Genomic DNA, 15,972 nt, shown 5'->3' with positions numbered 1-15,972 from the left:
GGGTACATGTCAATGGACAGCTGCTACCCACCAACCTTTGTGTGTGGGGTGGAAGGAGACCCTCTGACAACAGGAAAACTACACACTGACCACACCACCACCACAGAGCTATGGCTGTTTACCTGCAAGTCATCCATGTGGCGCAAGCAGTCCTCCTCCCCTACATTGTCCCTATAGGACAAGAGCTCTGCATCCACTAACTCCCTGTCAGCCAACATCAGCACATTCATCTGCTCTCGCTGGCGTAGCCGATGGCCCACAGTGTCCTTCCCCAGCGCAGCACTCTTCTGGCTCCCCACTAACTGCACCGCAGACACACCAATATAAATGTCTTTTGGGTTCCATTTGATTCCCGCTTGGCTACCAGAGCCCCGGTATCCAGCTGCTTCTGGGATGTGCTGGGAGAGCTCCCGGCCGTAGTCCCTTATCCCTTCACTGGGGCTGATTGTCTCAGTGGTGGACTGCTTGGAGCTGGAGTTCTGCTTCCTGACACTTGGCTGTTCCAGGCTCAGTGCAGTGGAAAGCAGCTTCTCTTGCCGGGCTTGAAAATATTCAGGGCTCAGCTTATGTTTCTTGGGTGCAGGGTAATCTTTCTGAGTCTCACTACTGTAGTAACTGGAAGGTTCTGATCTTGGTCGTCTCAGCTCTGAAAACAAACAGATCAATGGTCAAGTGAAATATGCAGTAGGTGATTGCTGTAGAAACAACAGCTGGGAGTTCATGGTGTGCTCTGTAACACTCAACCATGAATGCAAAGGAATTAACACCCAAGGAGGATATTGTCCCAAACATTCTTCGGAAACACACATCTTCCAAAGGCAGACATTCACTCCTTTTTTTAGTATTTACAAAAGTGCACAGAGCACATAATAGAGAGCCCACAAAAAATAATTGAGCATGGTCAGCAGGAATAAAGGTGCCATCAGCCACCCAGGTGAGCTCCTTGCTCTACGATTTCACATATCACATATCAGCAAACAGTGTCGTTGGGTTTTTCTTACCTGTGTTGGTACTGGAAATCACAGTGACTCCCTTCTGAGGCTCTTGAGAGGCAATAAGCTCACTGTGCCACTGGGACACCCAGTTTTCTGTGCTGGAGTCGGTGCTGGAGGGGCACTGAATTCTGGTGTTTTGTCCAAGCTGACTTTGCTCATCACGCTGCAGCTGCTCCAAGCACTCTGCCAACTTCACGTGGCCCCGAGACCGGGCAATTGCCAGCGGCAGCCTCCCAAGGGAGTCAGGAATAGAGATGGCTCGGTGGTCCCACTTATACAACACAACAGCTGCATCCATGTGGCCCAGGGCACATGCCCACATCTGAAAAAACAATTGACCCACAGTGAGATGTGTTATTTCCTTCTTCTGATTAATGCAGTGGAATCTTGTCCTCAGGTTACAGAAACCTGATTAGCAAACCACAACGTGCATCACCACCTCCATGTGTCCTCTACAAACAAAAAGCCATTACAGAGGATTAGATGGACGTTGTTCTCCCCATTAAATGAGAAACCTCCATCCACCAAATGAAGCTGACAGTTTCTCACTATCGAGGCATTGATTTTTGACTGTGTCAGGCACACTAACACTGCTGCAGAGAAAGAACGGCCTCAGAGATCTCTGAAGGTTGGGAACAATACAATCAAACACTCTGCTGTTGTAAACTGGCACTTCTGGTTCTATTTTTCTGTCAGGACTCTCCCACCAAAGCACTAGGAAGATGGTAGCACCATGTCTTAACATCCACACAGCAAGGACACAAGGGAAACATTCACTCTTCAGAGTGTAACATACATCAAAAAATAATGTCAGGAAGGACTCCAGAAGGTCCTCAGACACCTTCAGAAGTTTCTGTTTCTGCTGCTTACCAGGGGAGTGCAGGAGAAATGATCCACATTCAAAGGGTCAACTTCCAGCTCCAGATCAATGCTGTCTGCGTGTTTGGTGCTGCAGAAGAAAGAACAGAACAAATGATGCTCTTCAGACAAGTTAGGATGATTTCCTAAATGTACATCTTTACCTGGTGCATCACACCACAGTGAAGTGGCCACATACCTGCCCATGACACACATTTACTACTCATGGTACCCCCAACAGAGACTTTCAGTATGATACACCCAGTAACTGCACTGACACAATATACAGGTCCTCCCAGACAAGGAGACAGGAAGAAGTTTGGGGACTCGGCTGTTTGTAAGGGACACAAGGTGCAGTTTGTAAGGGTCAAGCAGAAGTCTGGAGCGAGCAGAGCTTACATATGCTTCCATCATGTCTGTATTGACACCCAAGAGTCCAGCAGGGCAGGTCTTACCGCCATTTGATGAGGGTCTGGATCAGTGTAGCATAGCCCTGGGCAGCAGCTAGATGGAGCAGTGTCATTCCTCGGAAAGTCTTTGAATGGATCAAGTGTTTGGACTTTGCCCAGCAAGCACGACTCATCATCTTCTCGCACACCACCACCACACGGCTCTCAAAGCAGCTGCCCAAGGTTCCAGTCCCAGAAACGCACTGAAACACCACACACAGCCCATGTTAACCACAGAGCAGAGCTGGACCTGCCCTGAGCGGGCAACTTTTCCCTTTCAGAAGTAATGAGACAGTGGCAAACGCGAGTGAAAGCCAACTGCTCTTAAAGACATCCACAAATAAGCCTTGTTGCTTAAAAAGAAACAACTGCCCTTCTTCCCAAACCCCATCACATACAAATGCTGGTAAGAAACCAGGCCCAGCAGGGTCCATACCTGCACCTGCGTTCCTCCATTCCCATTCCCATTGCTGCCGCCTCCTACTCCCTGTTTGTGCTGCTGGGAGCCCGTCATTTCCGCCATTCTCCTCTCCATCTGCTCGAGGCGTTCCAGTATCGACATCCTGAACTGGTTATCTGGGTTGAGGAAAGGCAGAATAAAGGCATTTCCATGGTAAGGAAGCTCAGGTTTGGGCAGCCTATTGTGAAGAGCTGCAACCAACCGCCCTGAAAATCACAAAGGAGCTTTGCTCCACTTGGAGCACAGGGATGTGGGCCCTGCAGCATCCTGCCAGGTCTGAGAATACAAGCAAACCCTGAGCAAATGGAATTGTTCAGACAGCATCCCAGCAGAATCACATAGAAATACTCTCAGTTTTAGAGATGATCTCTCTGCTTTCACAGGAATACTCCACACCAAAGCCCATTAGCAGCAATAGGAATCTGTGCACGACAGTTAAAAGGGTTTTTTTGAGTTTTAAAAGAGTACCTGCCCCTCAAAAGTTTCCTTATAACTCCCAGCTGTGTAGCTTAAATTACAACAGTCAGTCAGTGAGCGATACTCTTACAAAAACATTGCCATGAAGGTAAACCAAAGTGCACATCAGCACGACTCCCACGTACCAGATCCACCCAGACAGCTTCTGTTTGGCCCAAGAGCTGGGCATCAATTAACTCTGAGGAATGAAACGAAGCAAAGCCTCCCTTCCTTCCCTAACCGTCTGTCAGTGAGCTGCCAGCTCTGCGTCACCTGCTGACTTTCCAGCCATTAGATAACAACAACAACAAAGCACCCAGCCCCACTATGCATTGGCAGCAGACACGAGCTCAGCTCCCACACAAACACATCGTAATTCAGCATTTTGTGGCTGTGTTTGAGCTGTGGGTTGGACTCAATGACCTCCAGGGGTCTTCCAGCCTCAGTCACTGACCCCCAGTCCCACCCAGGCTGCCCCAGGAGCCAGGAACACAGGAGAATCTCATTGCAGTCATCTGCCCAGCTGAAAGGTGCCTTGTAATCAGTGCCAGATTAACAGCTCAGTTGCCCTGTGCATTGCAAAGCCTTTGGGAAAGGCTCGTCATGCAGATGCGCTCTGGCAGCCTCACCTCCCAACTGCAGGCAGCAGCCAGCAGAGCCGTGTTGCTCAGCAAGCCTTTGTTCAGGCAGTGCTGCAGTGCAGTCTGCTCCTCTGCCTCCTCCTTCCCATCACCATGCACAGCACGTAATCTGCAGAGCCCAACAGCGACCCGGCACCGCTGAGCCATCCCTCAGCTGAGGGCTGTGACACACAGCTCACGTTGTGGGGACACAGCTGTGTCTGCAGGGCAGCAGCTCCATGCTGCATCCCACACCTGCACGCTCCGGGCTGCCAGCACTTGTGTTTTATTACAGCGAGGAGGAACAACGCAGCCCAGCTATTGCATCCGAGCCACCAACCTCACACAGACCAAAGCTCCTTATGCTCAGAAACAGCAGCAGAAAATGATCCCCATGAGGTACAACAGCAGGCAGTGCAGACTGAGACACATATTGATATATATGTAATTTTTGTTTACTAGCACCAAACATCGTAGGACAGAAATGGGACCCCAGGCCTGTGCCCATCTTCCAGGCTTTCCCCAAAGGACTGCAGACTCAGTGACAAACCTCCCCTCTCCCTGCTCACATTAAGTGCTTCCTCACACCTTCTGCCAGGTCACCAAAGGGGTCACTGTCACTGTGCCACCATCCCCAGACAGAAACAAAGAGAAAAAGGGAACATTTGTAAGGAAACAGTATTGAAACAGCATCTATTATTCCTATTCGGACACCTGGGCAGCGCTCCCAGGGATTATTTAGGGCAGCGCTGCCTGGTACCCAAAGGTAGCAGAGGGTCTCTGTTGGACTCAACAGGAGCCTGAGGAACAGACAGCAGGAATTCAAACCTGTAACCCTCACACTCTCACCAGGACAACGGTGTTTTCCACGGCTCATTGTCAACTCAGTCTAAAGGCAGATCAGAACCATGCTGCTATTAATAAAGAGGGAATTAAACCTTCTGGAGCTACAGCATGGAGCTGAGGGAGCCCTCTTGAAGGCTGGCAGAGGCTGCTGTTATTTCTCCAGCCTGAACTGGAAAGCTCCAGGCAGCAAAGACAGAAACAGGGTGGGAATGCACAGCAAGTCCCTGTGCTGCCCATTTTCCAGGTGACGTAATGCAGCACCTAAACACGGAACAAAGACGCAGCTGACAGCAGTGGTGGAATTCATCGCATACAGTCAGCACAGCTCCTGCATTGCTGAGAAACCAACCTCTAAACATAACCCCTTAGGGACTGCCATTCTCTGAGCCCCAAGTTTGTCAGCTTCAATCTAAACATTATCACTTTGATCTGTATCGAGATTTGCTGGGCTGTATCTGCACAGACATCAGCAGTGTTGAAAATGCAGTGGGCAACTGATGCCACAGAAACTGCCATGAGAACATCGCTGCCCATTTATGTCCCCTGGGTTCAACACGCTGATTGCCAGAAATGCATTATCAGCCAAGTCTCAGCAACAAAAACAAGATGAAAGTGAAGTGCAAATGAAAAGGGTGAGGGGGGCGGTAGGGATGGGGGAGAAGAAGGTGCAGTAATTTGTTTTTACCTTTACCAACAACTGCTTTAAGTTGCAATAATTAACAGATGGGCTCTAAGCATCACAGAGAACATCCAAGACCATTTACCCCTTATTATTTCTTACTTTGCTTGGCAAATCCTTGTGTTTGTGCTCACCCCAGGGGCTGTGGGCAGCCACTACTTAGTATGCATGGAAAATACATCACCACCATTTCTAACTCTTATCTTTTATCTCCAACAGGGGGGCTCATGGCACGTTCCCGTGCACTGAAGACAAATGCTCAGCTGCACATAAATCAAGTCATCCAATCAAGCTTCTCTCTGCCTGCATTACACAGGAAACCTGAGCTGTGTATGATTCCCTGCACTGGAAGCACCCAAATGCAGCAGAGATGGGTGCAGACACCTGTGCTGCCCCAGGCCTCATCCCATCTACTCCCACCCTCTTTAAAACCTGGAGCAACACAGAACCAAACACCTTTTGCCAATGCAACAGAATTTGCAGACTGAGCAGAACTCCTGGGTTTCTAAAACTGTTTTTCAAGGCTGCTTCCAACAAAGCTGATGGAAATGGCTGCATTTCTGTATCTGAAACACCTCATAACTTACAGAAAACAACCTGAACTTGCAATTGGAGATTATCATTCTTCAAATTTAGCCACAAAAGTACAACTCTGGAGGCCCGCACATAACTCCCGGACAATACATTAACTTAGGAGACCTGCTCCATCATGTCAAAGGCCGTCTGCACTGCTGCTCTCAGTCCTCACACTGGAGTGAGACACTGTCCCATGGACTCACAAACTTGGAAGCGCAGCACAACTCTCCATAGCGGAACCTGTTGGCAGGGGATGGTTCTCCTGAGGACACACACAGCTCCATGGTCATGGCAGTGCCACCCATCAGCACTGAGGGGCAGAATGAGCTGCTCAGCCAGAACCCAACACACACAGAGATCGCTCTGGATCTACACACACGTACCCCGTGTTATAAGGCAGCCAACCACAGCTCCTTCCAACACTGCACAAGTTCTTTCCCATGTGAGAAGGTCAATACTGGGAATGGATGTGATTACTGATACCAGGTGGGACAGGCTCCCTGCAGAGCTATCAGAACCACACAGCTGCCCAGCCACACACCCCAGCAGCGGGCAATAAGATGCTCAGGGCACAAAGGATGGAGCTCCCACCCTCAGTGGCACAGGGAAAACAAGAACCAAACTCAGTATGAACACCTTGTGCACACACCTCCACCCCCATCTCCTGACCCAAGCCCCGTCCCAAAGGCAATTATTACCCAAAGTATTTCATGATGGGGTTCTTGCTTTCCAGGCTACACAGTGGGACAACAAACAGTGTCCCCATTTGGTGGGCAATGGCTCAGACTGTGTCTCTGAGGGATCAGCACTGAGCTGCTCTTCTCACCTCTGCATGTTCCTGGACAAGTACAGAACTCAAAGGCACTTCATTGCTGCTCTCTTCCTATTTTACAAATGGTCGATTGTTTGCATGCAATATCTTGCTCAGTTCCTCCATGCAGTAAAAACACCAAACAAGGCAAAGCACCGGTTTGACCTGCTGTGTTTTTGAGGAGTCATCGCCATCAGCAACACCCTGCTGGGGTCTCACAATGAGCAGTTTAATGGTGGGAGCTCACAGGTCAGCGGTCCCTACCCCCAAACAAAAGCAGTTGCTTTCCCACAGGTGCCAGGAGATGTGCATGGCAGCACACAGGAGCCCCAGCCCAGGGCTCGCTGCTCATGGGCACACGGTGCTCGCAGTGTCTGCCCGCTCCAAGAGGCTGCAGCAGCTGCACAACGGCACTGAAACAAACCGACCCGCTGGAACCGGGCAGAGAAAAGAGACCGAGCTGTCCGGTACTGGGAGCTTTTGGAGTCGGACACCCATCCCGTTTGTCCCATTTCTCAACGGGGAGCAGCCCAGATGGTCTGAATTCCTGCTCGATCTGAAGCGGCGCCCTGCAAAACAACAGACGCGCCTGCAGCATCCCCAGCGCCTCCGGGAAGGTCCGGGCCGCTCCTCTCCTCGTCCTCGCCGCAACTGGAAGCTGCGAGCTGGGGCGGCCGGTGCTGTGCTGCGCTGTGATGCGTCTGAGAGCGCCGGGCCGGAGCCGCGGGAGGAGGGCACGGCAACGGGCACGGCAACGGGCAACGGCCCCGAGCCAACACCGCCTCGTCCCGCCGCGCTCCGCCGCCCGCCCAGCGCGTCCCGCCGCTCCCCCCGCAGCCGCTCGGAGCGGCGCCCCCCAGTTCCGACACTGACCTGTTCGCCTACAAACACATCGGTGGCGGGGCAGGACGGGCCCGGCTGTGTCGCCGCGGCTCCCTTCGGGCTCATGGCGCACCGGCCGCCAGCCGGAGCTCCCCGGAGCGCCGCAGCCTCAGCGGAGCGCTCCCCGCGGCGGAGCACGGACCGGCGGCGCGTAGGGACATGATCCGGTACCGGGAGCGGGGAGACGGAGCGGAGCGGCGGGCAGAGCTTCGTTTCGGGGCGGTCACCGCCTCCGGGGCTGCGCGGGGATGCGGCGCCGCGCTCGTTCCCGCCGCTCCGCGCCCCGTCCGCCGCTCCGTGCCCCTCCGCCTTCAGCCCACGCCGGGGCCGCTCGGCGCCGCCATGGCGGGGTGCGGGATTCGGGCCCCGTCCCGCGGCGGCGCTCGGCGGCGGCCCGGGGCTGCGGCGGGCGGGACGCTGCGGCCGCCGCCTTCCTTTGTGTGCGGCGGGGCGGGCGGCGGCCCGGTCCTGCCCTGCCCCGCTCCGCTCCCGGCGCCGCCGGGCCCCGCCCCGCCCGGTGACATCACCGCCGGCAGCTCCGGGCTGGGCGCGCTGCCGGCCCCGAGGAGCCGAGCTCCGGCGCTGCGGATCCCGAACCGCCGCGAGCGCCCCGAGGCCGAAGTGCGGGGATAACAAACGTTAAACCGCTTCCTCGCGTCGGTCAAAGCCAACGTGAAACCCCCAACGGGCGCCGCGCGGTCCCGCGGGCCGCAGCCGTCCGGGCACCGCGGGGAGCAGCGCTCACAGCTCCGCCAGCGGAACAGAAAATAACGGCTGGGAAACGCGGCGGGAACGACAGAACGCGGCCCCCCCAAACAGGAGCACGGGAACTGCCCGCACCAACGGCTGCGCGTAAAGGGACCAAACATGCAAGTGTCAATGACAACACGGAGCAGATAAAGCCTCCATGTACCTTCAGAGCTCACTGTTATGAGCACACGGTGCCTGCAAGGTCGTGCTGTCTCCATCTCACACATTCCATGCTAAAACAGGCATCAGGGCCTGGTGAGCAGGATCCCCATCAGCTCCACACACAGCAAACATCCACCTCACACCGACAGCACCGACACCAAACTGCTGCACCTTCCAGCTGGGAACGGCAGCCGGAGCTCACCGAGCAGCAGCGGGCTGGGAGAGCGCCCTGGGATGCTCCCTCCTGTCAGCACCATCCAGTTCCCAGCACAGCTCTGCCTGTCCTACACAAACCCATTCCCAAACCTTCAGCTCCCCCCACCCAACCTTTATATTCTCTTTGACAATTCAACATATTCCTTCACAACTTCTGTCCAGCAGGTGCATAAGCACAGCCCCGAGGAGCACGTGTTGTGGCCTCCTCCAAATGCCCCACGACACCCCATGCCAAGCAAACACCATCTGTGGGCGCCTCCTGAAAGCAGCAAACACGGCAGGGGGAAGCAAACACACTACAAACCTGCACTAAAGAGCCCTTCTAATTTGCTGTGACCATAAGAGCTCTGTCCTTCAGGTCAGAAGGGGTTTTGTTTGCTTTTTATTTTCTTGAGAGCGCTTCTCTGCCAACAGCTAATGAGAGGAAGCAGCAGCAGATCGTGCTGAGGGGCTGTGTGGGCACAGGGGGGTCTGCTGGCACTCTTGGGGCAGGAGGAGCACCAACACACCCCACTGAGCAGACAGATCCCTTCGTGCTCCTTTATTCTGCTCTGAAAACTTGGAAACTCGTACGGAGCTGTGATTCCTCCTGAAGAAAAGAAGCTGAAGGGTTCTGGGTTTCTGCAGAGCTGAGACAAGACAGCTGACTTATTGTCACCTCAGAGTGAAAATACACCTCCCCTAAATAGCACGTCTTTGTCTTTATTTTAAAGGGACTTGGGGATGACACCATTTCTGCGGTACGGTGGAGTTTGTTAACCCTGTAGTGCTCACATAGCTGAAATAATTAAACACAAAGGAACTCAGAATGTTCCTTTGGATTAAGTAAAAAGGATATTAAAATCCTGGTCAGTACTTTGGGACTATGGAGAGTGCTTGGCATCCTTCCCTCGAGACGACAGAACCAGCAGTAGGACAAGGATTTAATGCAGTGCAATTAGAAGCAAACAGAGAAGATGAGGATTTGTGTATTTATTCTACTGATAGAATCAATTCACATTAGCTCATAGCTAAACCAACATCTGTACTCTCGGAATAAAAGCAAAGATGTTGCTGGTCCATTAAAACAATGTCATTTGCTGCTTTCAGAGCACTGTGCACCACAACAGAGCCTTCCAATAGCTCATGGTTCAGAGAATTATTCAGTCTTTTTCCCTGAAGGGCCTCTGCATTGCAGCGGTCCTTTTCCTTCCCCCCCCCCATTAGCAATGCCCTACTTTGTTCACTGCTGCAGTCCCCCTCCCTTCCACCACATCACAGCACTCATGGAAAGCCAGCCTGCTCCCCAGCACACACAGCACAAACAGGCAGCACTCTGCCGCCTTCTGCAGCTCCTGCAGATCCACCAGCACTGCAGGAACAGCCAAAGAAGAGCTTTAAGATGCAGCCCCATTGCACACTGTGCTGCAGAGATTGCACAATGATCCACACACACCAATGAGCAGGGACTGCTGGGCTGTGACCGTGTGACAGTCCCCAGACTCACAGCTACTGACAGCACGGAGGAAGCATCTAATTGATGTCTTAATGAGAGCAGCTTTTTGTGCTTTGGCTTCCCAGACAGAGGGAGGGAGCCCACCAAAATCCCTTCAAACACCACCTATGACATTCATACATTGCTGGCCCACATTAAGCTTCAAACTATTCACTATTTCTCCTGTTGAAGTCAATCAGTTCTACATATCTGCTAAGTCTGTCAAAGTATCTGCAGCAATAATAACACAATTCAAACCTTTGTAATTACAGCAGTATTTTGAAGTTAAGCTCATATCAAAGCAATATATCCACAGCAGATTTCCCAAAGCATTAAATTCTGTGATGACTCTGACTGAATTGCAGTTACTTCGTTGGCAGCTCACAGACAAAATTAGATGAGGTTAATTGACTGAGCAACAAACAGAATCAGTATATTAGCTCACTATTGCTTGTCTTCAGTACGGCCCTGTGCAAACAACTGCTCCTGTGATTTCTTTTGTGTAATGCTTTGCAACACTAATATTAGTTTCTCAGCAATTAAGTCTCTAACAACTTAGGATCTGACCCTACCGTATCTGTCTCCTGTATAGAGCAGAGAAAACAGACACTTAACAAAAGTCACCTAACATAAACATAAGGACTACGCTAAGAGTGCATAAAATGCAGTGCTGCAGCAGCTCTGGTGAAGAATGAGAAAAGCAGAGTTGCTTGTTCTTTTCCATCCTACCCTGTCTGTGAAGACAAACCAGCTCTTCTCCTTAGATCTCCTTGCTCTGAGTTGGAAGCTGCTCCAGCCGTCACACTCAGGAAGGGAAATGAAGGCCCTGCCCATCTTGTTCAAGTTGTCACCTTGGTGACTTCTCAGACAAAATCAATGAATTCCATGCAGCAGTACAGAAATAACAGACCAGGCAGCAGATCTGTTGCCTCCTTGTAGGCCATACTGACTTCTCATTTCCTCCAACAGCTTTTAGAAGCAGCACTGGTGGGCACAGGTAAGTGGGGATATTCAGTTCCTCCAGCCCAATGTTCCAGGCTCCCATCTTCTCCTACTATCTCTTCTTCTCATCTCTCTCCTCTACAAAATGCATTGCAGGGGTGTGCCCAAACATATAACATTTCCAAGCACAGCTATCACATAAATCTAAAGGCCACGTTCCCATCCCTCAGTGCTGACATCCAGTTAACAGAGTTCTGATCACTCATGTTTTATTCTGCCAACAGGAAGAGGGTTTTGATTAATGGAGCACTGAGCAACAGACCTTCCCCATGACACAGCCTCAGCCCTCAGCGTCCTTCCCCCACACTGGGGGCTGCTCCTTTCATTCACAGTTCTATCATTTGGTGAACCTAGTTAAAGAATATCATGCACTTACCATCCAAAGACAGCCAGTCATGCTGGGAGGAAGGCAGGGTTGGCAGAGCTCTGGCTTTGTATTCAAACACCACAGAATTGGAGATGATCTGATTGTTGAAGGCAACTTGCAAAGTCACGAGCCCAGTGTCATGAGCTAAAAGAGAAGAACAAGTGGTGAGACAGAGACCTCCCTGCAGAAATGCCTTAGTACAGCCCTGTTGGTGACCTCCCCATGGGCAGGCTGACAGCAGATACAACAAGAGCAGAGGGAGCACTTGGCAATATTTCTGTGACCACAACTGAAGAGTCCAAAATGTCAGCCTGCGTTTGAAAACAGGCAGGTTTTAAAACACATTTAAGAGTCATACGACAGGTTCTTTTAGCATGAGGTAGAATCACATGTGCCCCCAAATTAATCAGCTTCACAGCATTTCATGTAGCAAGCTGGGGCCCAACAATGAGGATCAGTTATTCTGCATATATTGAAAGCCAAGAACTTCCTTTGAAGCCACCAGCTGTAGGAGAGCTGTTCCTTACCTGGGCAGTAGCAGCGCAGTACTCCTGGCTGAATTAAAGATGCAGGCACTGAGATCTGATCAAACAGACAGCTGTAATTATTGCTGGCTTCTTGCCATGGACCAGTGATTAGAACTTTCACTCCTCCCTACAGCGAACAGAGGGGAAAAAAGGAAGCATCATGAAAAGAACCCTATCCAGAGCAGACCGTGCACTGGAATGGTTGAACAGCAAACAAAATCATGAGGGCAGATACAGATCCCTGGCACCAGTAGTCACCGTGCCGTGATGGGAGTGCTCCTCTTCTCATACACGTGAGCAGGAGGAGACTGCAAAGCTGTGACAGGACATACACCTGACATAGGATAAACACCGCCCTGCATCACTAGCAAGATCCATCACATGCAGTTCAGCACAATAAGGCTGTGCACGGTAGCACGAGGCTATTACATAGAAATACTTGGCCTTTCAATGAAACAAAACATTTCTGTTCAGATGTTTCCAGGTGAAGAAAGGGCCCTGTCAGGGTGACAGAGCGCTTAATTAAAAATACACTGAGACATGCAAATAGCCTCGGATGCCCTTTCTTCTAAGAGAAATGTTTAAAAACCTTGTGAAAGCTTTAACAAAACAGTTCTTGGAGCTGTTATTAACAAAGCAAGTAAGGATAAGGCAGTAAATGTTAAGGAGTAAAATCCCCAACTTACCTCAGGGTAAGACCATTCTGGTGAATAATCTGTCACCATGAACAAGCGCCCACTCTGCTGTAGCAACCCCAAAGTGCCTTGTGCTGCAGCTGCCGAGACCACCTCAGCCACATGCATGTATGCCATCGTGCTGGCTCCATTCTCTGTGCTGCTGAGCTGCATGTTGGCTTGCTGAGGGCTGCAGCAAGGAATGCACATTTCAGCCTGGTTGTAGGTTGTTCTGTTACTGTCTTCAGGCTGAGAGAGTCCGGCACTGTCACTTGACACCAACTGGTGTCCATAGAGGGCATTGCTCCCACCTTCTACAGATATGAAATCGTTAATTAGATCAGAAAACTGGTTGCTGAAGGAGATGTCAAAGTGGTCCAAGTTAAGCTCCATGTTGGAGGAGTTATTTAAGCTGGGATGGGCCACAGGATAGAGTCCTTGTACTACGTTTCCTTGGAGAATAGGGAGATTGTTCCCATTCCTGATACCTCCATTGGTCTCAGGTTGCAAGTAGTGTTCTGTGCTGCAGGCTTGAAGATCCCCTGATTTAAGTAGATTTTCATTCCCTTCTGCCTGCTGGGAGGTCTCCATGGGAACTTCAGCTTCTGCAGTCATAGCCTGGAAGTTTGCTTGGAACTGCATGAGCTGGAGAGAAGAGGTGGACTCTATTCTGGTTTCCACTGTGCCATTGCAGTTGGAAGTGGTTTGGGATGGGGACTCTGTTTTCACGCTGGGGATTCCTATTGTATTCACAAATGAGCCACTTGTGTCATTCAAGTTGTTGTGGGTGTTTTGCTCAAGGGGAAGAGGTTTGCTGGCATCCTGCAGAAAGAAGCTGGGGGAGGGGGTCTGATGAACGTGAGGGCTCTGCACTGTCTGATTGAAGCTGGAAGAATAGTCCTTGTTGGAGTCAATGGCACTGAAGTCCATCTGCTCCAAGGTGGTACTTGGGCTCAGACCTCCCCCAGACGGAAGCAAACCTGAACCAGTAGTGAGGGTGAGAGTGTTAGATGCAGAAGTGGAGGAAAATGCTTCTTTGGACATCTGTTGTTCAAAAGATGTGTCCTCCGTTTTAATTTCTTTTGTGAGGGTTGTATTGAAGTTGAAGCTACGTTCTGTGGTGGGTGACTGCCTTATGTTGGTACTGATGCTGTCACCTTTCATACCCCCTCCACCATAAGTCTGCCCTTGCTTGGGATTGTTAAGAAAACAGTCTGGGTCAAAATTCATGGTGGTTTCTGGAATTTTCCTGTTTCCATCTAAAGTTGTGGAGAGCACAAGTTCCTCGGAGACGGTGCTGGGCAGCATGGACAAGCTCTCTGAATTGGCTGTTGTTGGAAAAGCAAATTTGTGTCCATCTGAACTCACAGCAAGTACCAGTCCTTGTGCAGCCGCATCTGAGGACAGAAGGTGTTGATTTGGGCCAGAGGTGGGTGACATGGTGTACACAGCTTCACTGGTGACTTCTGACATAAACACTGTGGCACTTTGTGACAGGCTTCCCATAACTGATGCTACAGCCATGCTGGACACACCAGTGACTGCTGGGCTATCCGCCATATCCGGGTCGCTATTTAATCCACTGCTGATGGACACAGGAGAATTCTGGGTTGTGTCAGGGACTTCCACCTGGTTGGTGGAAGAAACCTCAGTACTATTTTGATGGAGCAACACTGGTTTCGCCACTTTGCCGTTCCTCTTCTCCCGGCTGGAGGCCTTGCCATGACTGTGCTCGTTCTTGCCTTCAGAGACATCGTTATTTTGTACCTCTGAATGAGTGCTGTACCCACCTGTCCTTGGTTCGACCTTTGGTGATATGATGCGATGTTTGGCACTGTTACACTTGTGATGCACACTGCTTCCTGCCCCTGTGCCAGAAAACAATGCTGGTCATTCAGCAAGCACAAAATTAAACCAATGCTGGTTGTATATCTTATGGCTGTACTAAAGGAAAGCCATGCTTAGGTGCTTCTGTGAGCAAAGGAGAGAGCAAGCACGCGTACTAGAGAGCAGGGGGCACCATGGAACTAAAAGGAGTTTCTTGCTTGTGCCACTTGTGTAGCTCCCTCCCCATGTAACACACAGATCCGCTGTGCACAACGACAAACCTCAAAACACAAACCACGTGCACACTTAGGTTCACCACACATAGCACCTACCCTCACCTTAATTCCTCCTGCCCTGACAACAAATAAAGAGGAAAGGAATCAGCATCTGGAGACTGAAAATCAGGCAGACTGAAGTAAACAGTTCTCTCTGAACAGAGCCCTACCCACAGACTCCAGTGCAAGAATCAATGCAAGAATGGCATTTATTGTCCAAAGAACAGCCCAGCCATTGAGGTACGCTTCTTTAATTGATTCATTTTTCCTAGAATGAGGTGAGAACAACAATTATTGTACTGTATAATGACTGATGGGGAAAAGAAGCTCCTTGTAGCTAATGGCTACAGTTATGAATGCCATCTTCTGGGCAACACGAAGGGTCTGCATAGGAGCTCTAATTTGCCAAACCTTTTGTTCCTTGCCCTTGAAAGGGAACTTCTCTTTTATGCACTCAAGATTTGAATCAGGTCACTCAAAGTAGTTCAGGACAGTGCTGTTGAGATTAAATGCAGTATTAAATCTCTCTATTCTCCTAGGTATAGAGACCAACAGGAATATGAGAAGTTTTCACACTGCAGTCTTTGACTATGACGGCAAGGAACTGGGGATGTGTGTGTCAATGTGCCAGCCTTTACAAAACAAAGTGATACTATTATGTTAAAAACCATGCGGCAGACTTAGCACAAGACAAAACATCAAAGGGAAGCATAAAAGGATTCATGTTCAGATCTGCAAGCCTGGATCAAATGCTGAGCCTTCAGGCTTGAATTTTAATCCAAACCCAGGTATTTCAGGGGTCATCATTCTTACTTAAAATCTCGATTGTAGAACACAACTGCCCAGAAAAGCAAAAAAATAAACCCTTTGAAGCACAGACAGCTCTCCTTTATAAATCTCTCTGAAGACTAATTAATAGATGATATGTTTTACTTGACCAAAGTAGTAGGAAGGGCTGGCTATAAAGCAGATGAGATCGAAAAATGAATCATATTGCTTCCTACTTGCTGTGCAAAGCTCTAGCACTCAGGATGCTGTTTCCTGCCATTCTAGTCTCCAAACAAAA

General features: G+C 50.4%; 1 protein-coding gene across 24 annotated transcripts in view; it reads right to left on the bottom strand.

Annotated features, from left to right (window-relative positions):
• CAMTA1 (calmodulin binding transcription activator 1) overlaps positions 1–15,972 on the bottom strand; it is a 185,466-nt gene that overhangs the window by 16,388 nt on the left and 153,106 nt on the right. For all 24 annotated transcript variants that reach the window (XM_015882491.3, XM_015882493.3, XM_015882490.3 and 21 more), the window contains 8 exons: positions 12,817–14,672; positions 12,131–12,257; positions 11,613–11,747; positions 2,739–2,878; positions 2,309–2,505; positions 1,866–1,944; positions 1,002–1,317; positions 123–646 (listed from right to left, as the gene is read on the bottom strand). In XM_015882491.3, coding sequence (XP_015737977.2) covers positions 123–646; positions 1,002–1,317; positions 1,866–1,944; positions 2,309–2,505; positions 2,739–2,878; positions 11,613–11,747; positions 12,131–12,257; positions 12,817–14,672 — 3,374 coding nt within the window. The remainder of the gene's footprint in view (positions 1–122; positions 647–1,001; positions 1,318–1,865; positions 1,945–2,308; positions 2,506–2,738; positions 2,879–11,612; positions 11,748–12,130; positions 12,258–12,816; positions 14,673–15,972) is intronic.

Source organism: Coturnix japonica, chromosome 9, assembly GCF_054131305.1.
Source record: "Coturnix japonica strain WE chromosome 9, WE-NBRP24, whole genome shotgun sequence".
NCBI lineage: Eukaryota > Metazoa > Chordata > Aves > Galliformes > Phasianidae > Coturnix > Coturnix japonica.
This window is presented reverse-complemented; position numbering and strand designations above follow the sequence as displayed.